We start from the raw sequence: 24,273 nt of genomic DNA, 5'->3' as shown, positions 1-24,273 counted from the left end.
TCGCTGAATTATTTTAAGTAAATGAATACATTGATCAGAATTGTGTTTTAGAAAGAGATTTTGATTACATAATGGATAATCAGTTGGAGAGAGCGAGTATGTACTTTTTCCCCTCCCCCTGAAGGGTAGCCTCCCTCTAGAATATTTGGGAGGAGGAGAAAAGGGTTATGGCATGACCACTTTTGAGCCATCCACTGGACAGCTGTTTCTCCCTCTGAATTGAAAGATTCTCCCATCCCTTTCTGTCACATCCCCCTCAAGGCCCACAGTTGGATGTTATCACAGAATCATGTGGTATTAGTTTGATTCAGGGTCTTGATGTTCTTCCCTTTACAACATTGTCTATTATTTCCTGCTATGGTACTCAATGGAGCCATTCTTTCTGACCATAAATCCTATGCTTTGACCCTTCTGCTATAACATCTGCTAATTATGATGATAAATAATAATCATTATTATGATTTATTGTACACTTTCTTTGTGCCCATTACAATATCTCTAATCTCATAGAAGCCCTCCAGGGGAAGTAGTTTTATCCCCATTTTGATTATTTTTAACCTGTATTATTTTTAACCTCTCATGGCCACAAACTCCTTGTGATGGGAGAAGGAACAAAGATCGTTTTTAGTTCACTGAAGGAAAAATAGAGGATAATTGATTTACATTACTTATGATTTTTCTCTTTAACAGTATTGATTTTATTTATTTTGTGATACGTAAGCAGAGAAAATGTAGTCCATGCTTTAAGCTGAATTCTGACATAAAAATGACCTTATGATACATTAGCATATAGAAAAGTTTAAAAAGCTACTCAGGCCATCTGTAATTATTTATCTACTTCACCTCCTTTCAGTTTTACCTGTTGAACTAAATAGGCTAAAAATATGCAGAAATTAACTCATATCCTAAGGTTTTGCCTTTAACAGCTCAATCTAATTTAGCGTTGTCAGCAGAGAACCCATATGGTGAGATCTTATTGTTCACTCAGAATGAGAATGAGGAGCTATTTGCTCTGCCCACCTAAGAACCCAGGGTAGGTAGTTACCTGAATTGGTGGTGACAGGAGATCGCAAAGTCTGCTTCACATGTAACCTCTTTGAGAGGTTAAGGCTGAAGAAGAACTCAGGGATCACTAAGGCCAGTCTCCTCATTTTTCAGACAGAGAAACTGAGGTCCGGAGAAGTAAAGTAACTTTCCAAGGTGACGTAATGGAGTAGTAGTAGAGCTAAGATATCTTCATAACTGACTCAGGAACATGTAGTTTAACGTCTGAGATGCTACCAGCAGCCTCTTGGGAGAAATAATGTTAGCACCACTGTATGCTAATGTCATCTCCAGTGTCTGTATAAGCATTTATAGAGTTTATCCTTACACCTGTAAAATGTTCAGTGAGGTCTGTTCAGTCTCAGAATACATAGGAATCTGCTAGACGACAAAATGAACTAGTTCAATGTAGTTGGTCTAATTGTTTAGTACTGGGGTCACCAAAAGGGTTGCTAGCTCCTTGAAAGGTAATTCTGTACACAAATTAGAGATTAGGAGATGGCCATCCGTTCATTGAATTGTGTTACAGATTTTGATGCTGTTAAGTAAACTCATTTTTAGTGTTACTGGCTATATAAGATTTGTAGCAATTCTTGAAATACTCTTCATATTGTAGTTGGGAGCCATTTCTTTTTTTTTTTTTTAACATCTTTATTGGAGTATAATTGGTTTACAATGGTGTGTTAGTTTCTGCTGTATAACAAAGTGAATCAGCTGTATATATACATATATCCCCATATCCCCTCCCTCTTGTGTCTGCCTCCCACCCTCCTTATCCCACCCCTCTAGGCGGTCACAAAGCACTGAGCTGATCTCCCTGTGCCATGCGGCTGCTTCCCACTAGCTATCTATTTTACATTTGGTAGTGTATATATGTCCATGCCACTCCCTCACTTTGTCCCAGCTTACTTTTCCCCCTCCCTGTGTCCTCAGGTCCATTCTCTACATCTGTGTCTTTATTCCTGTCCTGCCCCCAGGTTCTTCAGAACCTTTTTGTTTGTTTTTTTTTTTAGATTCCATATATATGTGTTAGCATACGGTTACTTCACTCTGTATGACAGACTCTAGGTCCATCCACCTCACTACAAATAACTCAATTTCATTTCTTTTTATGGCTGAGTAAAATTACATTGTATATATGTGCCACATCCTCTTTATCCATTCATCTGTCGATGGACAATTAGGTTGCTTCCATGTCCTCGCTATTGTAAATAGAGCTTCAATGAACATTGTGGTACATGACTCTTTTTGAGTTATGGTTTCCTCAGGGTATATGCCCAGTAGTGAGATGGCTGGGTCATATGGTAGTTCTCTTTTTAGTTTTTTAAGGAACCTCCATACTGTTCTCCATAGTGACTGTATCAATTTACATTCCCACCAACAGTGCAAGAGGGTTCCTTTTCTCCACACCCTCTCCAGCATTTATTGTTTGTAGACTTTTTGATGTTGGCCATTCTGACTGGTGTGAGGTGATACCTCACTGTAGTTTTGATTTTCATTTCTCTAATGATTAGTGATGTAGAGCATCCTTTCATGTGTTTGTTAGCAATCTGTATATCTTCTTTGTAGCCATGTCTATTTAGGTATTCTGCCCATTTTTGGATTGGGTTGTTTGTTTTTTTGATATTGAGCTGAATGAGCTGCTTGTATATTTTGGAGGTTAATCCTTTGTCAGTTGCTTCGTTTGCAAATATTTTCTCCCATTCTGAGGGCTGTCTTTTCGTCTTGATTATGGTTTCCTTTGCTGTGCAAAAGCTATTAAGTTTCATTAGGTCCCATTTGTTTATTTTTGTTTTTATTTCCATTTCTCTAGGAGGTGGGTCAAAAAGGATCTTGCTGTGATGTATGTCATAGAATGTTCTGCCTGTGTTTTCCTCTAAGAATTTTATAGTGTCTGGCCTTACATTTAGGTCTTTAATCCATTTTGAGTTTATTTTTGTGTATGGTGTTAGGGAGTGTTCTAATTTCATTCTTTTACATGTAGCTGTCCAGTTTTCCCAGCAGCACTTATTGATGAGACTGTCTTTTCTCCATTGTATGTTCTTGCCTCCTTTATCAAAGATAAGGTGACCATATGTGCGTGGGTTTATCTCTGGGCTTTCTATCCTGTTCCATTGATCTTTATTTCTGTTTTTGTGCCAGTACCATACTGTCTTGATTACTGTAGCTTTGTAGTATAGTCTGAAGTCCAGGAGCCTGATTCCTTCAACTCTGTTTTTCTTTCTCAAGATTGCTTTGGCTCTTTGGGATCTTTTGTGTTTCCATACAAATTGTGAAATTTTTTGTTCTAGTTCTGTGAAAAATGCCATTGGTAGTTTGATAGGGATTGCAATGAATCTGTAGATTGCTTTGGGTAGTATAGTCATTTTCACAATGTTGATTCTTTCAATCCAAGAACATGGTATGTCTCTCCATTTGTTGGTATCATCTTTAATTTCTTTCATCAGTGTCTTATAGTTTTCTACATACAGGTCTTTTGTCTCCTTAGGTAGATTTAGTCCTAGGTATTTTATTCTTTTTGTTGCAGTGGTAAATGGGAGTGTTTCCTTAATTTCTCTTTCAGATTTTTCATCATTAGTGTATAGGAATGCAAGAGATTTCTGTGCATTAATTTTTTATCCTGCAACTTTACCAAATTCATTGATTAGCTCTAGTAGTTTTCTGGTAGCATCTTTAGGATTCTCTATGTATATTATCATGTCATCTGCAAACAGTGACAGCTTTACTTCTTCTTTTCCGATTTGGATTCCTTTTATTTCTTTTTCTTCTCTGATTGCTGTGGCTAAAACATCCAAAACTATGTTGAATAATAATGGTGAGAGTGGACAATCTTGTCTTGTTCCTGATCTTAGTGGAAATGGTTTCAGTGTTTCACCACTGCGAATGATGCTGGCTGTGGGTTTGTCATATATGGCCTTTATTATGTTGAGGTAAGTTCCCTCTATGGCTACTTTCTGGAGAGTTTTTATCATAAATGGGTGTTGAATTTTGTTGACAGCTTTTTCTGCATCTATTGAGATGATCATATGGTATCCTTCAATTTGTTAATATGGTGTATCACATTGACTGATTTACGTATATTGAAGAATCCTTGCATTCCTGGGAGCCATTTCTTGGGGTCCATATTTGATAAATTTCTTCTCAATTTCTGGCACATTGCAGATTCTTCTGATTTCATTGACCATAGGTATTACCTAATCATACTCTGTCTAGTTTATGTGTAGATTGTGTCAATGCTAGATATCCTTATGAGAATAATAATTCTGTCAAAATTTTTTTTCAAACAACTATAAACTCTGCTTTAAGAAGTAATGTTTACCCTGAAGGAATAATCCAAATATTTAAATTGTTCTAAATAACTAAGTAATTGTTATATTGCTTGTGTAATTTGATGAGCCCCCATGAAAGAACATAGAAGAGTGCCTCAACATTCACAAATGTGGAAGAGGTTTTTTTATTACTCATCTCTAGAGACAAAGACTCTTCTTAGTTTAATTCTAGAAATGGCTCAATCTATACATACTCAGTAAAGTTTGGTCCATAGTTCAACCAAATTCATGGTAAAATAGAGTTTTTAATTGTAAGATTTTTATATTCTTCATAAAGGTGTATAACATTCAGGTATGAAAACACGTAAGAGAAGTTGTCTCTGGATGTGTCTTAAAATAAACTCCTTTTAAGAACAGTATTTTTTACTTGAGTGAAATGGAAAAGAGGCTGACAGATAAAAAGTTCTAAACACGTGAATTAGTATCTCTGTTTTGATGTCTCATCGCTTCTTTAGTTTTCTCCACCATAGTTGTATGCTAACTTGTTGCCTCAGAATGTGATATTCAGAACATTTATTTGGTATTTTCATCACATGCAATCCTTTCTTGCTGAATCTGAACTCTCTCTGTAATGCCTCATATTTGGTAAGAAGACCTAAGATCATCATAGCCTAAAATGGAGTATCGGAGTTTGGATGGAGATTTTTTCTATGTCAGGCTGATGTGCTTTATAGCACAAAGCTAGAGAAATGATGGGGACAATCTTTTTAATCATCTTGCCATATTTAGAGATCATTATTAATGTCAAAGATGGGAAAATGGGCTGCAATTTTTCTTCTAGGCAGAGAGCAGTACTCATTATACATCATCTTAGGTATAGAAGAGAGAGAGGGAGAAGTAACACTCCGCACCCTCTTGGAGTCGACTCACCCCAGATGCAGAGAGGTGCTCAGCCTTGGGCTCCCCCACCTGAGGAGAGGACTGTTGCTCTGTAGCGTTCCCTTTATAACTTAAGATACAGGAGTCTATGCGAGTTCTCTGTCCACACACCACATCCTCAAAGAATCATCTTCACCCTTCGTAAAAGGGTTGTCTTTTTCCCCCCATTTGCACTCCTTGACGTTACACTCTGATTCTATGCTTTGTGATAGCCACCTAAATCCAACACCTTTTTCACAAAAGAGCCTTTAATATGTTTCTAAGGGAAGTGAATTTGAAGTCTGATGATGCAGATTCAAGTGCAGGAGCCACAACTTAACCAGTGATATCACTTTAGACTTAACCTCTCTGTGCCATATTTTCTCTAATTGTAAATTTCTAATAATAATACTTTCCCTAATTTTTCCATAGTGTTGTTTTGAGCATGAAATGAGGCAAGCATGTAAAAATATTTTGGAAGGTTCTGTAGAAGTATATATGTTTTTGTTCTTATCTTCCTATTTTAAAAGTGTTAAAAACATTGTTTAGATTCTCCTACACTTCAAACTCCTTTCAGGCAAATTAGTAGTTATCAGAGAGGCAAAAAGTAAATAGAAATGAAGTCAGCAGCTGTAGGTCATCATAATACACATGGACTACCCTTTACCTGCTTGGTTCCTCTGAACCTCACTACTTGGAGTGTGGTCTGTGGATCAGAAGCGTTGGCATAATCTGGGAGCTTATATAGAAATGCCGACTCTTAGGTCCCACCCTAGATTTACAGATTCATAATCTGCATTTTAACAAGAACTCTAGGTGCTTTGTGTACACATTTAAATTTGAGAAGCACAATATGGCATACCATGTGGCACCGGTAACCTGCAAGATGATTCTATAGAAATGAAAATCAGAACCACAATGAGGTATCACCTCACCCCGGTCAGAATGGCCATCATCAAAAAGTCTACAAACAATAAATGCTGGAGAGGGTGTGGAGAAAAGGGAACCCTCTTGCACTGTTGGTGGGAATGTAAATTGATACAGCCACTATGGAGAACAGTATGGAGGTTCCTCAACAAACTAAAAATAGAGCTATCATATGATCCAGCAATCCTACTACTGGGCATAGGTCCGGAGGAAACTCTGTCTCAAAAAGAATCATGCACCCAGTGTTCATAGCAGCACTATTCACAATAGCCAAGATGTGGAGGCAATCTAAATGTCCATCGACAGTTGAATGGATAAAGAAGATGTGATATATATATGTATACACACACGCACACACACACATATATATACACACATACACACGTGTGTGTATGTGTGTATATACACAATGGAATACTACTCAGCCATATAAAGAAAGAAAGAATGCCATTTGCACCAACGTGGATGGGCCTAGAGATTATCATACTAAGTGAAGTAAATCAGACAGAGAAAAGCAAATATCATATGATATCACTTATATGTAGAATCTTAAAAAAATGATACAAATGAAGTTATTTACAAAGCAGAAATAGAGTCACAGACATAGAAAACACAGACGTAGAAAACATACCAAAGGGGAAAGGGGGGGGAGGGATAAATTTGGAATTTGGGATTAACAGATACAGACTACTATATATAAAATAGACAAACAACAAGGATCTACTGTATAGCACAGGGAACTATATTCAATATCTTGTAATAACCTATAATGGGACAGAATCTCAAAAAGAATATATATATATTTATGACCAAATCACTTTGCTGTATACATGAAACATAAATCAACTATACTTCAATAAAAAATAAAAATTAAAGATGATTCTTTACAGGAATGCAGTAAGCATGTTTTATTTTAATTATTAGGTTTGAAGAATATTAGAAGAAAATATTGCTAGCTCATGAAATCTGTTATTTCATAGATTTTCCTTAAGGTGAGGCTAACAAATAGCTGACAAATAGCTTTTAAAAGATGAGTTAATTTAAGAAATTATAAGTAATAGGGTAAGTGATACTTGAACATGGCAAAAATTAAGAAGGTGGCTCTTGAGCGATTGGCCTTTGGGTAACCTTAGCCTAGAAGCTTGGTGAGATCCAGAGCAGGGTCATAGTAGCTGTGTGGGACCTCTGAGGTGCCTCCAGCCCTGGCCAAGGGTGCACGTAGGAGGTATAGTTCTCGTGTGTGCTGGGCACCCTGTTCAGACTAGGGGTGTTCAGAATCCTCTTCCACTAACCAGATGAGAATGCGGACTGAGCGCAAGGTCTGGGACCCTTTCTTTATCTCTTTCACTCAGCAGTGTTTTGGGAAGAGCTCAAGCACCAAAACACCCTTTATTTATCTACTGCTTAGAGGAACTTAGATGGAAGATTCTTCGATTTCTTTCATTGCGCCAGCCATTGTCAAATCTGTGAACAGTTTATCCAAGAAAGTTTTCATTCCCCATAACTCAAGTTTCTCTTGGGATCAATTATGGAGTCGAGTTCAATTCCTTATGAGGTCAGCTTTTTAAGATTCTCCTACATTTTTTCTTCTCTTTCATTTCTTCAGTAACTTTCAAAATTATATAAGTAATACAACTAAATTCTTCAGCATTTAGAATGTTGAGGGGGGAAACGCTTTATGAATTACCATGCTGTGCTTGTGCAAGTGCCCTGTGAATTCTGTCTGAACCATTCTAGTGCTGCTAAAATAAACACCTGTGTGGTTCTTCAGTTCATATTCCCATTTTTTTCTCAGGCCATTTGTACTCCATCTTGACATTACACTCTCTTTCTATGGTCTTTGATTAATACCCGAATCCATCACCTTAGCCAGATTACAGAGTTTACTTGAGAAGGATTTCCTTGCAAATGAAATTCTCTAGCCTATTGATCAGTGTTTTTGCTCCCCGTGAAAAACCTTCCCAGGAAGAGGAGCCTAATATTGCATTTATATCTTCTGGGAAAAAAATGTGAAACATTAAAACGTATTAATAGAAAAAAACTTTTTCAGAGATTTATAAATTGAAGAATGGTGGTAACTTGCACTATTGTAAAAAAAGATATCTATGAAAGTTCTTGAATTGTCTGCACACAAAGCTGAGATAGTTAACTTGATTTTTAAAATATTACTCAGACTTCTTCTTATCATCCTGTGGACAGTTTCCACATTTTGGCTATTTTTTTTTGTTGTAGTGGAGATACATTCTAAAATAATTTCCTTCCTACAGTTGCTGAGCTTACCTACTTCCTAAATTCTTCCATTTAAAGTAATATACATGAAACAAAATTAGGAGACAAGTAGCAGACTAGGGGAAAACTTTGCATATACACATGACAAAGGCCTAATTTTCTTAATATACACAGAGTTTTCTAAATGATTAAAAAAGAATAACCTAGTAGAAAAATGAGAAAGGATATAAACCTGAAGAAAAAAATTTTAAATGACCATTAAACATGAAAAAATATTCACTCCATATATCATCAAACACAAATCAAAACAGGTTGTCATTTTCTTACCTATCAGGTTGACCAAAATTAAAATGTTTGAAAAACCCCAGTGTTAAAGGGTAGGGAAAAAAACATGTTGTTTTGGAATTATGAATTGTGTAATTTTTCTGAAGAGTGATTTGGCAATATTGATCAAAATGTGAATGCATGTACACTCTGACCATGAAATTTCACAGATATACAGAGATATATAAAATGATAGTGTTACAGCATTATTTATAATAGCTTGAACTGAAAGCAATCTCTGTCGTCCTTCAGGACAGTTTACAGTGGTACCATTATTTATTGAGCCAGTGGAATAACATTCAGCAGCTTAAAAAATGTGTTAGATTTATATGAAAAAAGTGGAAAAAACCAAAGTATAGAAGACTGTGAATAATATGACCCCATTTGTATTTTTTTTTTAAAAAGAGAGGGGATAAAAGGATGCTAATGTATGTGGGAAGAAAAAGTTCTTTGAAAAGATGTACCAGCAACAGATAGCTGTTAATTCTAGGAAGAATTAGCATCTCCTCCTGTCCCCACTTTCATTCCCATCCCTAATAGTAATGCTCTTCCTGAGTATTAACTGAGGGTCTTCACTTTCCCTAGTGAATGGCTTTTGAGAGAGAAAACAAGTATCAGTGAAGCAGCCAAAGCGTTGGCAACTGAGGGAAAAACAAAGACCCAATACCAGAAATGAAAAGCTTCATGCTAAAAAAAAAGAAGCCATTCTTTGGTTATCTCAATTAGCCACTTAAAATAATTCAGATAAACATAATGGTACTTTCCTAAAGAAGAATTTGATTTAGATTTTCTGGGTATTTATTCCAATTTCCCATTGCTCCTATAGGGAAAACAAGATTATTAAATTGTCCTCATTTCCATGGCTGATGTGAGGGTGGAGGCTTTGGGTTATTGATGTAATCTTCTTTGAAGTGAACTTTTGCCTTCTTGAAATAGGCCTAGACATGCCTGGGTTCCCCCAGTGCCTGGAAGTGCATTTGGACACCAGGATTGAGTTATGAAATAGATCTTACTTTTACACCTCACCTTTTCCAGTTGCCTAGCATTTTAAATTTACCCAATAGCATTTTACTTAGTTTCTTTTTTTTTAGTACTTTCAGAAAGCTATTTAAAATTTTGAGGTACCTCAGTTTTTAACTCAACTGTTCTATATATAAATATCATTTTAATATTTAATATAATATTACTATTTTCCAGTTCCCTGGCCCGCCTGCCCCCCTCCCTGCCCCACCCTCCACCCCCAGGACTGCATCTAGTGTCATAAACTTGTCTTTTATTTTGCCTTTGAGGGCCTCTTACCAGTGCTCTGTTCGGGTGTCTGGGGACCGTATCTGGAGAAACCCTTTGCCAAGTGACAGCTCTTCTACCAGCTTTCATACACAGTTGAGTAGGAACCATGGACAAAAAGTTTTCTCAACTTTATTTCTGCTTTTTGCTGCCACCCAAGTTCTCCCTCTGCAGTTTTTCTTCTAGTCTGAACTCTGTGGTAGTGACGGTGCTCGTTTCTTTCAGATGGAGACTATTTTACCTTTACAAGACATGAACCTATTGGAGTGTGTGGACAGATCATCCCAGTGAGTGTATCTCCTCACGCCTCGTATTTATTTTCATTTGAACCAGTTCTCTTAAAGATACATAAAACATGGACCTCAGCAATGTGTGTTTTCCATTACTGGGGGAAAAAAAACCTGAGTTCATGTTGTTGACATATCTTTAACAGCCTCCCTGCAAATGCTTATTTGAACAGGTTAATAGGGTTTCAGCTTCGTTACCAGGAGTTGAGTTCTCAAGTCATGGAATTCTCATGATTAAAATAAGCAAAGCAAAGTCCAGTGTATTAATAACCTGCCCTTGGTTATGGATGTCCATTCTGCTTATGGAAAATTAATACTTTGTTATATTTGCTTGTTTATTTTTTAGAACTGTGACTCACCATTTTTCCAGGCATATTGTTTTATATGGTCTTTTAATCCCATTCTTTCCCACTGTTTCTTTTCACAAGAATCTAGATAGAAGACTCTACAGAAGACACAGCAGTACAATTAACGTCACACTCATAATTGAAACCATGCCGGGCTGTTGTGTGTCTTGTACAGGGAAATAGATGTAGTGCTTAGTGTTTGGATTGGAACATTAAACATTTTTTTTTCTCTCTGTCTCATACACAGCCTTGGCACTATACAAAACATCATCAAATCTGCCAACAGAAGATTCTAGCTAATCGTTCTGGCAAGGATTTCAGGGAAGGCTCAATTTAAATTCTTACAGTATAGACAAGAAGTTTTCTCTTCTCAAAATATAGGAGAATAATTCAAGATAATCTTTGGCTTTGGGAACCAAAGATTTTTGAGAAGTATTAATATATTATTTTAGTGGTCCATAAGCTCTAGGTTACTGTGAGATTTATTAGAGAATGAAAAGAGAAGATAAGAGATTTGGTTTAAGTTCTTCTGCTCCTAAACCACCCAGGGAAATCCTACTCAGCTCAGAGCAGGGTTGAGGTCTGTCACCTTAATTGCAGGAACTCAAACCTGCTTTTCCTGCCCGTCCCCAGACTCTTGGAGCTGCAGCTTTCACTGACAGGGCAAGAGCCGCTTGTCAGCCAGCTCGGCTCAATTACTGCACTCCAAGATTTATATACTGTAGATGGAATTAAAACATCACTGTGTACTCCCAAGTTTATAAACAACTAAGGGGAAAAGAAATTGGGTGTTTGGTGAAGGCAAGACACTTGTATATTTTTGCAAGCTTGCCAGGGCCAGTGAGAATCTTTCAAGGATGGCAGCTGAGATGCTTCAGGCAGAAACACATTGTGGTCAGGGGCTGAAGCCAGGGGACCAGGATTTTTGTTTTCTTTCTTAATGAAATTATCAACGACACCTGATAGTACTGAGGCTCATGCCTGCACGTATAACAATACAAGCTTAATATCCTTTTAAAATCAGTTTAAACCATTTTAGGCTGCAGACTCAGATACTCACATATATTTTTTAGTCTCCATTAGCTTTTTTTGCAGTGTCAAGGAGACAAACTAAAACTTTTGCATACTCATCAGTAGATGCACTTTATTTTTTGTAATCATTTGTTTTGTGACAATACATGTAGGTAAAGAAAACGGTGCTGCCTGGAAATATACACTGACTTCTAGTTCTTCCACACTGAAAAGCTTTCATACCATTCTGAAATCCTGGTATAAAAATCACAAATGCAAGGAAAAGTTTTCATACACAAGAACTTACTGGAACCAAAGGCTAATTTTAAAAACATATAAAGTAACAACAATGAAAAACCAAAACAAAACAAAGACTCCCTTTTTACCATGGGATTTCTTTTTGTGGGTAGCTGGAAATAGTAATTTGCTGACCAGAGAGAAAAGGAGAGATTTTCACGGTCAATCCTATTCTGTTCTTAATGACGTAATTAAAAAATCCAAACATCTATACTCTGGTGGGACAAGATTTATGTTGAGGACTAGTCTGAGACATCTGAGAAGTCACAGCTTGAAAACAAAGTAATGGAGGAATATTTTTCATCTATCAACCTTGAGTTTTTGCCTTTCAGTGGAACTTCCCCCTGCTGATGTTTGCCTGGAAAATTGCTCCAGCTCTGTGCTGTGGCAATACAGTAGTTATTAAACCAGCAGAACAAACACCACTCAGCGCGCTCTACATGGGAGCCCTCATCAAGGAGGTAAGAGAAACTGACTTCAGGAGTGGCTCCCACTCTCCTTACAGTTGGGGCCCACTGGAGCATATCCGATTTAACGTGCTTCATCAGCTTTCACAAGCCACGTTTCCTCCAATTCTGTTTTGTTAGGCTGGCTTTCCACCGGGAGTCATCAATATTTTGCCAGGATACGGGCCAACGGCCGGGGCAGCAATAGCTTCTCACGTTGGCATAGACAAGATTGCGTTCACAGGGTCTACTGAGGTAGGTGCCTGAGAAACCATAGCTTGAAGAACAGTTCTGCAAATGAGTAGAGGGTTTAAGAGAAAATTGAAAATGTTACCCATAGGCTGAACACCTAAAGAGCAGTGAATACCCAAGGTCTCAACGAGCAGCATTGGTATCATAGCTAGAAGACTGAGGAATGTCAAAGTAAAGGTGTACATTGACTATTTGATGCCACAGATCTCTGAGGTTTTTTTGTATGCCATTTGTGTGAGACCAGTCCCAGAAAAACAAACAAAACCCTATTATTATATTTTGAAATAAAAGGAACACATATCAGAGGCAAAAACAAACAAACTAACAGACTGTCCCACAAAAGTGTCCCAGAAGCTGGGATTCTGAATGCTTTCTTAAATCAAGATCAAAAGGTAAGAACTGGAGATCTAGGGACTTCCCTGGCGGTCCAGTGGTTAAGACTTCGCCTTCCAACGCAGGGGGTGCGGGTTTGATCCCTGGTCGGGGAGCTGAGATCCCACATGCCTCGCGGACATAAAATAGAAGCAGAGTTGTAACAAATTCAATAAAGACTTTAAAAATGGTCCACGTCAAAAAAATCTTAAAAAGAAAATAAAAAGAACTAGAGATCTAAATTAATCTCTGGTCTTAATATATCACCAAATCCTGTAGATGCAGTTTGCAGCTTACTATGGCCATGAGCCATAAGGGGTGATACAGAGTAGAGGTCAGCAAACTTTTTCTGTAAAAGGCCAGATGGCAAATATTGTAGACTTTGCCGTCAATATGGTCTCTGCTGCAACAATTTAACTCTGCCGCTGTAGCACGAAGTAGCCTTAGGTAATGTATAAGCTGAACAAGGCTACAGGCCAGCACTCCATGTCCTGTACTGGCTTTGCTCTGGGGGCAGTCAGCTCTGCTTGCCTGCCTCTTGGCTCAAGCACTACTGAGCCACACAGCTTTCAGGAGTTATCAGCCCTTCTGGTCACATGGGGCCGGAAGACAGTCTACAGTGGGTGGTGCCGTGATTCAGCTCCTTGTCTGGGCAGGGCTCTAGGGCTACTAGCAAAAGTCCTTACTTGAGTAGCTGAATCAGGCAGATCTGCAACCCTCTGTGTTCCCTGATCAGAGTATGCCCCCAGTTTGGTTCTGCAGATGGGCAAAGCCACTGGTTGGGATTACTGCTTGGTCACCGCAGGTAGGAATTCAGTCTGCCAAGATTTGTGTGCTGCAAGCCCCTACCCGCTTCACTGTCACAGTCACATTCCCAGTGCTTGAGCTCCGCAGAGTCCCCTGCAATCCCTGTGGTACGAGATCAGAGTAGTGGCTCCCACAAACTAACTCACAATTCTGGCTTCTCTTTTCCCACTGGAGGAAACAGAGGGTCAGGAGAGATCTCTCCACATGGTGCTGCAATGGCCTGGGGGAGGGGCAATGCGGTCACAGTGTAGGCCGCTTTTCATAACCCTTCTAATGGAGTCTGTCTGGGTCTCTATGGTGCAGGGGAGTGCTTCAGGCTTAACCTTGTGTTCTAGGATTCTCTCAGTGACGTCTTGTTTTTTTTAATAGTTGTTAGTTATGCTTCTCGTGAAGGGAAGCAAAGTCTGGAACAACCTGCGTTGCCATCTTTGTAACATCACTCCTCAGTATTTTCACTAGTACCAGGTTGCTTTAATTATTAGGTTTTAAAAGATGTGTTGTAATATGGTAGGCAAGATGCCCTCTTATTTGGTTTTTCAAAACCTTTTGGCTATCCTTTCCCATTCTTTCAGATAAAATATCAAATTAGTTTTCCAAGTATCTTACCTTCCTCTACAAAACTCTCATTGGAATTTTGACTGGTGTCATATTACCTGTCTATGTTAAATTGAGGGATAAGTGCTCTCTCTAGAAGATTGACTTCTCATCTAGGAACATAATATAAATCTCTTCATTTATTTGTCCTATAATGTTCATCACTGATATCATCATTCACATGTTAGGCTTTCTTGATAAATTAATTTCTGGGGATTTAACTTTTTGTTCCAAGGATATTTCAGTTTAAAAACTGAGCACTTTTTTTTTAAGTCACAGTACCGTGTATTGGAAAGTTATATTGAAATGATGACTTAATCTTTCAGGTCAGACAAGAAGTGACATAGTGAATCAATAAGAACATAAGTGCTTGTTTCCAAGCTGCCTGGGTTTAAATCTCTGTTTTGCCATTTTAAAAGTTTTTTAAACTTTTAAAAAGACTTTATTGAAGTATAATTTACACACAATAAAATGCACCCATTTAAGTACCAAATGTACACAGTCATGTAACCATCACCCAAATTAAGATACAGAATATTTCCATACCCTAAAAAGATTTGTCATACCCTTGGCCCCAGGCAACCAGTGACCCTTTTTATTAATTTTTCTTATTCTATTAGTTCATATAAATGGACTGATACAATATGTACTCTCCTGTGCCTGCTTTTTTTTTTTTTGGTGAGGGGGTTGTTGTTCAGTATTTAATGAATTATTGATATGATTGGGTTTGAATCTCCCATTTTGATTTTATTTTCTACTTGTCCCATTTGCTTTTTGTTCTCTTTCTCCTCTTTTTCTGCCTTATTTTGGATGAATATAGTACTCCATTTTATCTTTTATTTTGGATTATTAGCTAAGCCTCTTTTTTTTTAATATAAATTTATTTATTTTATTTATTTCTATTTTTGGCTGTGTTGTGTCTTCGTTGCTGTGTGCAGGCTTTTCTCTAGTTGCAGTGAGCGGGTGCCACTCTTTGTTGTGATGCACAGGCTTCTGATTGTGGTGGCTTCTCTTGTTGCGGAGCACAGGCTCTAGGCATGTGGGCCTCAGTAGTTGTGGCACGCGGGCTCAGTAGTTGTGGCTCACAGGCTCCAGAGCACAGGCTCAGTAGTTGTGGCGCATGGGCTCAGTAGTTGTGGCTCGTGGGCTCTAGAGCGCAGGCTCAGTAGTTGTGGCTCACAGGCTTAGTTGCTCCGCGGCATGTGGGATTTCCCCGAACCAGGGCTCGAACCCGTGTCCCCTGCATTGGCAGGTGGATTCCCAACCGCTGCGCCACCAGGGATGCCCCAGCTAAGCCTCTTTTTAAAGTGCTTGCTTTAGTAATTACAACATGCATCTTAATCACAGTCTATTATTTAAAAGTATTATGTTACTTCATACGTAATGTAATAACAGTACAACAGAATTCTTCTATTTCTCATCCCATCCTTCATGCTACTGTTGTTCTATAATTCACTATTGATGTATGTTATATAGCCCATAGTACATTGCTACACTTTTTGTTTTAAAAATTCAACTATCTTTTCAAAAAATTTTTTAAATGAGAAAACAAAATTATTTTACATTTTACTCACATACTTGCCTTTTCTGACCCTCTTCTTTTTTTTTGTTTTTTGTTTTTTTTGGTCCATGTTTCTTTCTGATATCATTTTCCTTCTATATAAAGATCTTTCTTTAACATTTCTTATAGTGCCGGTCTGTTAGTGAAAAATTCTCTCAGCTTCTGTTTGTCTGAAAATGTCTTTATTTTGTTTTCATTTTTTATGACTTTTTCCTGAATATAAGATTCTGATTCAACAGTTTTTATTTTATTTTATTTTATTTTCAACACTTGAAAGATGTCATTCTGTTTTTTTATGACTTGCTCTGTTTCTGATAAGAAGTTCGCAGTCATTCTTATCTTTGTTTTACTGTATATAATTTTTTTCTCTGGGGGCTTTAAAAATGTTTTCTTTTTACTGATTTTCAACAATTTGATTATGATGTGCTTCTGTGTAGTTTTCTTTGTTTTTCTTCCCATTTGAGGTTCATTGGAAATTCTTGGATCTGTGAGTTTGTATTTTCATCAAATTTGGAAAACTTTGGCAGTTATTTTTCAAATATATATGCTTTTTTCACGTCTGTTAATTTTTGAAAGGATGCTGAACATTGTGACCATTACCTTATTGAACATGTGGATTTTGTTTTCTTTCTTTAAAGAGTGCTGGACTTTCTTCTGTAAAGTGGTTAAGTCACTTGCAGTACAGCTTGACCCTTTTGACACTTAATTTTAAGCTTTGTTAAGTACTAGCTTATCTTTTACTAAGATACTAAACTTTATTAAGATTACTAAGTTGGGATCCTTCTGGAGTTTCTACTGAATGTTCTCAGTGTTCAACTAGGTCTTTCCACTCTGGCTAGTCAGGACTCAAACGTCCCCAACTCTGTATGAGCTCTGGGGATTATTCAGCATACAAATTACCTGGTCTTTGTTCTTTATCCATTCTTGTGGAGTTTCACCATATGTATACCCAGTTTAGCCTTCAGCCAAAGACTTGATGGGACCCCCATAAGGTTTCTTGACTGCATTGTCTCCCTCTGGTACTAAGCCCCTCACATTTTAACCACCTTATTCTCTCTAAACTCTGATCTATTTCATCAATTCAGTGAGACCACCGTGTTCTACTTTGGTCTCCCCATCCCATGCTGCAATCTAGAAAGTCCTTTGGCAGAAAGATCTTCCCTTGTTTGTTTCTTTTATCTCTAGAATCACAGTCCCATACTGCCCGATATCTCATTTAAAGAAAGCAATTTCATGTACCTTTCTAGTTTACCATGAGAGGGCAAGTCCAGTGACAGTTTTTGACAAATAGACTGCCAGTTATTCCTACAGCCAAAATGGGTTTATTCAGAATCAGCAAAGAATTGCAATTTGGGGTCTGCAACCATGGCAAACCACATGCAAGTCCTTCCACAGCAAGGAGAGGACTCTTAAAGAAGGGAAAAGGAAATTGGAGGGCTATAGTAAACAGAATCCATTGGAGAAATTGACAGTTTGAAGTATAGTGGCTTTTCATTGGCTGAGGTGTGACAGTCTCCTCTAATTGGATGAGCTCTTGCCAGGCAAGAAGAGAAAGTCTTTCTTTTTCCTCTTAGGCTCTGCTGTTGTCATAGGTGTTAGAGCTCCCCTTTCTGGTCTCCCAACTCTATCTTAATTGAGGTTTCTGTTTATTAATTTTTACATTTCCCCCTTTTGATCAAGAGCTTTCTCTGAAAGCATTGCTGATCAAGAGTCCAGTTTTCTGGTTTCAGCAGCTTTTTGTCTCTCAATGCCTGGAAGGACCTTGGGTGTAGTTTCCCATGTCAGAGGGAAAGTACACAGATTGAAAACCTATTGAGGTCACATTCTAGTAACAAGGAGGGATAGGAGGGAGAACTCTCAGGCACTTTTTGTTTAAAATCCATGTGTTATCAAAATTGTAGACCTAGGAGATCTTCTGAAGTGTTATGTCATCATTAAAGGTCTGGCAGGCAAACTTCCAACAGGACTGGTCCAGATTATCTTGAGAAAGCTATCTCATCAGGTGGTGTCTGCTTCAATTCTAGGAAATTTTTACTTTCAGGTCCCCAGATGATGTGCAGGTCCAGTCAGGGTTTGGTGCTTTCTTTTAGTGTATCACATGAATCCAAAAGTCTATTCCTTGGAGTTCAGTGGCACAAGGGTTGGTTAGCAGTACCAGATAGGGGATCTTTCCAGCAAGGTTGGAGAAAGTCTTTCTGGAGGTCTTTTCCAATAGATAAAATCTCCAGGGTACAAGGTGTGATGCTGAACGTCTTTGTCTCCCAAGAGCACACTGTAAAAAAGATTGCTCTAACAAAACATGGTTATTTTTAATAGAAGCAGTTAGGCCTTTGCAATATTGCAGTATCTCTCTTATCAGTGAGTCAAAAGAGGCAGGAGCCAAGTGCATTGGGTATTCTATGACTGTTTCAAAGTATGAGAGTTTATGAGTTCCAAAAGGGATGGATCTAAGATTTAGAAGGACCTATGGCAATGCTTTTGGCCAGGGTGTTTTTAGGGACTCTACAAATTTGCCATTTGAGTCTTAATAATATCATTAGTGCATTTGACTAAACTAGAGGGTTGACAGTGGTACACATGGTGAAAGCGTTGTAAAACTGGCCAAACAGTGCACAGTTGTCAAAGTACTGACTAGTAAGATGAGTTCCTTGATCACTATGAAGTTCAAGAGGAGTTACCCAGGTAGGGATAATCTTTTTCAAAGGGACTTTAGCCACAGAAGAGGCAGTAGCCTGTCTGCAAGAGATGCCTTCAGCCCAGTGTGAAAACAGACAGACCAGGACTAAAACATATTTATATTCATGAGACAGAGGAAGTTGTATGAAATGCTTTTTCCAGACCTCAAATGGTTATTAGGCAGTTTGAAATGTCCGGGAGCAGTGCAAACAGGCTTCTCGGGGTTATATTTCAGACGAGTGGGATAAGTGAGGTAGGAACTTCTTGCAACCTTCTTAATGTTTCTTCACCAATATTGATTCATGAATGCTATCATTATGTCAGTAGACCAATGGTTTAATGTATGTACAGTGGTTAGGATTGGGATTCTAGAATCACCGCTAGGACTGAGTTGTTATTTGGTCCAAACCAGAGCTTTCTCTTTCTGTCGAACCAAGAATTGTTGAATTTCCAGTCTTATTTTTCCTTCTCTGAGGCCAATTGTGTTCGGCTTCTCTAACCAGTTTTTCTAAGTTATAATTTGGGGAAATATCTCTTTGGACCATGCCAGAGGTTTGGCTGTTGTTGGTTCCTTTAAGAACAGCATTCCTTGTGGAAATGTCAACAAGGTGATTTCTTTTAGCTTCCAGAAAGTTAACTTTAGAATCTTAATAATAGCTAAAGCAGCAGATAAAAATATTGCATCTAGCAATTCCTTAATATAAGGGCCATTTTAAATTTTATTTCCACTACAAGTAAGGAAGCCATATTGCTTCCACAACATTCCAAAAGTATGAGCTACTCTGAAAGCACATCTACTATCAGTGGCACTTTTGTCCTTGGCTGAAGTACAAGGCTGTGTAAGAGCACATAATTCAGCCTGTTACGCCAAAGTAGCCATAAGTAAAGATGCTGCTTCAACAACATTAAAAGGAGTTGTAATAGCATGTCCAGCACAATATTTGTCATTGTCACTTTTTAAATAGAAACCATCAGTGAACCATGAGAAATCAGTGTTACCCAAAGCATTTTCCTGCAGATCATCTCAAGGAGTCGCGAGGTGATCTATCAGCGTTAAGCAGTCATGAGGGACTTCATCAGTGACAGAGGGGAGAAGAGTAGCAGGGTTACCGTCACTCTGTAAAAGAGTGATGTGAGGAGCAGTTAACAAGAAGACTTTAGAGGAGGTGAGGCAGCTGACTGAGAATTGTTGAATATGATGAGAATTCAGGTGAGCTTTTACTGCATGAGGTACAAAAATGGTTAAAGGGGATCCCATAATAGTTTTTCGTGGTGGCCTTCACCAAAAGGGCAGTGGCAGTAATGAATTTTTCTCCTGTTTTGGGAGAAAGAAATTCTGGCATGATACTTCCCTAAGAAGTCTTAGCTAAAAATGGATAGGGGTGGAGGAACTAAGGAGAAAAGAGTATGTATTTCTCAAAGGGTCTAAACAAAAGAGTATAGGTTCAAAGACAGGAACCTCTTGTGGTTCACTAGAGATCCCTGATATTTGAACTGTTTAGTACTCCAAGGCAGGGGCTGCCTTATAGTAGCAGAGTTGAGCACCGGGTGTGTTGGCTTTGGTGTCAGTTAGGACTGGAGGAGATTCAGCCCCAATCTGGAGAAACATTTCCCTAAGATGATTAAGAGGGAGGATTGGGAAGAGCCCCTGTAGTTCCTCAGAGCCACTTCCTTGAGGACTGGGAGAGCAACAGGAAGACTGGTTAGAGGCCTGAAGGTGCCGGAAGTGCTTGAATTTATAACAATCTCTTTTCCAGTGTCCTGGCTGTTATGCAAAGATAGCAGAAACTAGGAGGGTTTTGGTTTCATTTAGGGACCTTCATTTGCTGGAGTTGAAGATTAACTATTTTGTTGATCTTCCTTTTAGGTGACTGCTCTAGCGTGTGAGAGAGCTGGTTTACCAGATTACCTAAATCTGAAGTGGACACAGTTTCCCATTCTATCCTGGTCCTTTTTACCAGAAGGGAAAGGTCCCGGTTCAGCCTATTGATAAACATAAAATTAAAGGCTCCCCAGGTGGGATCAACATTTGAAGGAAGACCAGAATTTTCCTTAACAATCTGAAGTTAATTATAATAGTCATGAACAGGTTCATCAGATTTGCGTGCAAGCTTGAATTTTGTCCCAGTCAACAGGCTTTGGAAAAGTCCTAGGAATTGCTTGATGAAGTTGTCTAGCAGTTGCCTGAGCCTGGTCGTATAACTTAGCGGGCTGGTCTCCAGCTTTAATTCTAGAGACCTTTCAGGATTTTCCCAATTAGCAGCTTTCATCCAATGCTGGGCCTAGCCTTCACCAGCAAGCATATGAACTAGCAGATATGAGTCAGAGAAACCAGGCTGATAAGTTTTGTTTTGTGTATCCCTTAACTACTTATTGTGGATATAGATGATTTTACTACTTTTGTCTTTTAATTTTCCTACTAGCTTTATAAGTGGTTGATCTGCTATCTTTATCGTATATTTGCCTTTACCAATGAGGTTTTTCCCCTCTCATAATTTTCATATTTCTAATTGTGGTCTTTTCTTTTCTGCTTAGAGAAGTCCCTTTAACATTTCTTATAAAGCCTGTTTTGTGCCACTGAACACTTTTAGCTTTTACTTGTCGGTAAAACTCTTGATCTCCCCTTCAACTATGAATGATAGTCTTGCTGGGTATTCTTGGTTTTTTGCTTTCATCATTTTTTTTTTTAATTTTTTATTTTATTTTTGGCTGTGTTGGGTCTTCATTGCTGCGCGCCGGCTTTCTCTAGTTGCGGTGAGTGGGGGGCTACTCTTTGTTGCGGTGCGCAGGCTTCTCATTGCGGTGGCTTCTCTTATTGTGGAGCACGGGCTCTAGGGTGCGCGGGCTTCAGTAGTTGTGGCAGGCGGGCTCAGTAGTTGTGGCTCGCGGGCTCTAGAGCGCAGGCTCAGTAGTTGTGGCGCACGGGCTTAGTTGCTCCGCGGCATGTGGGATCTTCCTGGACCAGGGCTCGAACCCGTGTCCCCTGCGTTGGCAGGCGGATTCGTAACCACTGCGCCACCAGGGAAGGCCTGCCTTCATCATTTTAAACATATCATGCCACTCCCTTCTGGCCTGCAGAGTTTGTGCTGAAAAGTCAGCTCATAGTCTTACGGGAATTCCCTTGTATATAACTAGTTGTTTTTCCTTTGCTGTTTTTAATATTCTCTCTTTATCTTCAATTTTTGTCATTTTAATTACAATGTGCCTTGGTATGTTCCTCTTTGCATTAATCCTGTATGGGACTCTCTGTGCTTCCTTTCCCAGGTTAGGGAAGTTTTCAGCTATTATGTCTTCAAATATGTACTCTGCCCCTTTCTCTCTTTCTTTTTCTGGGACCACCAGCACATTTGATGTTGTCCCAGAGGTCTCTTAAACTGTCCTTATTTTCAAAAAGTCTTTTTTCTTTTTTGCTTGGGTGATATCCCCTCCTCTGTCTTCTAGTTCACTGATCTGTTCCTCTGTATCATACAATCTACTGTTGATGCCTTCCAGTGTATTTTTTATTTCAGTTATTGTATTCTTCAGCTCTGTTTGGTTCTACTTTATATTTTCTCTTTGTCAATATTCTCATTGTGTTCATCTATTCTTCTCCTAAGTTCTTTGAGTACCTTTATGATTATTACCTTGAACTCTTTATTGGGTAGATTGCTTACCTCCAGTTAGTTCTTCTGGTGTTTTATCTTGTTCTTTCATTTGGAACATATTCCTTTGTCACCTCATTTTGCCTAATTTCCTATTTTTATTTCTATGTATTTGGTATGTTGGTTATGTTTCCTGATCTTGGCAAAGTGGCCTTATGTAGGAGACATCCTATGGGACCCAGCAGTACATTCCCCTTTGTTCAGCAGAGCTACCTGCTCTAGGGGCCCCTCTGTGTGGGCTTTGTGGGCCCTTCTGTTGTGGCGAGCTGACTACTGCTAGCCTACTTGTAGGCATGGCTGGCCCCTGGCCTGGTTGGTTGCTAGGCTCTGCCTAATGTGGAGGCTGCTGGCTGCTGGTGGGCAGGGTCAGGTCCTGGCACAACTGGCTACACGAGGTCTGGGAGTTCTGGTCCTGGTGCTGGCCCATTGGTGGGCAGGACTGGGTCACAGGGCACCTCACTGCAGAGCTTCAGAGGTTCTGGGGCTAGTGCTGGACCACTGGTGGGCAGAGCTGGGTCCCAGGGGAGGGGGTGGCAGGTTGCAGGGGCAGGAGTCTCAGAGCTAGTGTCAGCCTGCTGCTGAGTGGTCTGGGTCCTGACCAGTGCTGGGTATGTCTGGGCCCAAGGGATCCCAGGGCTGGTACCCACCCACTGGTGAGTGAGGCTGGGTCCTGGGGCTAGTGCCAGCCCACTGGTGGATTGGGCCAGTCCCGACAGCTGGCTGCAAGGTCCTGGGGGCCTGGGGCTAGTGCTGGCCCACTGGTGGGTATAGCAGGGTCCTGGGCCCTCTGGTGGCTGGGGCCAGTTCCAGGGCATCTTGGGGCTCAGGGTGTCCTATGGCAGCCCTGCTAGTAGGTGGGACTGTGTCCCTGCACCACTATCTGCTAGGACTGGGGTGTCCCAGGACTGGTGGTTACTGGTTGGTGAGCAGGGCCAGGTCTTGGTGCTAATAAGCTAGAGGGTGAATTCCAAAATGGCACTTGCCAATAGCAGTGCCCTCGTGGTAGAATGAGCTCCCCAAAATGGTTGCTGCCAGCGTTGGTGTCCCCTGGGTGAGCCCCAGTTGCCGCCTTCCTCTCTGGTAGGCTCTCTAAGATCAGCAGGTGGGTATGACCCAGGCTTCTTTCAAATTACTGCTGCTGTCTTTGGTCTCAGAACATGTGTTGTGTGTGCCCTTTAAGGGTGGAGTCTCTGTTTCCCACAGCTCTTTGGGTCTCCTGAAAGTAAGCTCTGTTAATGATTGGAAGCATCAAATTACCAATTGAAATAGGTGTTCCATTCAGTTTGGGAGATTTTAGACCTGTGTAAGTTTGAGGATTTCAAAAGTTTCCTATAATCACCATTGATATTCTAATTTGCCTTTGGTTAGGTAGGTTTCAGGCAGGTCACCGATTCTCATAGTTTATCATTGTCTCAAATTGAATATATTATACTCAATGAGGTTACAAATTTATATACTTCTGTTGATACAACTAAAGTCTTAAGAATACAACCCTAACAATGTTTTGATTTAAAATTCCTTGGTTTCTTCGGTGTAGAATATTTTTAAAGTATTTTAATCCCATAAATGACTAATTTCTAATCTTTTTTTTAAATTATTTTAATTTTATTTATTATACAAATGATAACATTTCTATGCAAGATTTGCCTATAAAACACTAATTTCTAATCTTTGGGGGTGAGATAATTTGCTTATCAGTTTAGTGGTGATTTTTTAGCTTTAATTTTTGAAGATTACAGTTTCTGGTCAAACATACCGATTTTGGGGGGGTGGTGGTTTGCATTCTCTTTGGATTCTATCCTTTAGTCATTCTTCTCACTACCCCGCGTAGCATCTGATGTGTAGTCAGCATGAATTATAAGTATTTGTTAGGTACACGAAGGAGGAAAGACTGAATTTGAGAAATAAAAGCTTAATCTCAGAGCTAGAAGGTGATATATCAGTGGAACACTTTCTTTCTTCAAAATGTCACTAATAGCTTAGG

The 24,273-nt window shown here is 39.2% G+C and overlaps 1 protein-coding gene across 3 annotated transcripts in view; it reads left to right on the top strand.

Moving 5' to 3' along the window:
• The window catches only part of ALDH1A2 (aldehyde dehydrogenase 1 family member A2), a 95,644-nt gene that overhangs the window by 43,141 nt on the left and 28,230 nt on the right, over nt 1–24,273 (top strand). For all 3 annotated transcript variants that reach the window (XM_068552431.1, XM_068552447.1, XM_068552439.1), the window contains 3 exons: nt 10,224–10,285; nt 12,273–12,401; nt 12,528–12,641. In XM_068552431.1, coding sequence (XP_068408532.1) covers nt 10,224–10,285; nt 12,273–12,401; nt 12,528–12,641 — 305 coding nt within the window. The remainder of the gene's footprint in view (nt 1–10,223; nt 10,286–12,272; nt 12,402–12,527; nt 12,642–24,273) is intronic.

This window comes from Eschrichtius robustus, chromosome 1, assembly GCF_028021215.1.
Source record: "Eschrichtius robustus isolate mEscRob2 chromosome 1, mEscRob2.pri, whole genome shotgun sequence".
NCBI lineage: Eukaryota > Metazoa > Chordata > Mammalia > Artiodactyla > Eschrichtiidae > Eschrichtius > Eschrichtius robustus.
Note: the sequence above shows the minus strand (reverse complement) of the source record. Positions and strands in the feature narration are given on the sequence as shown.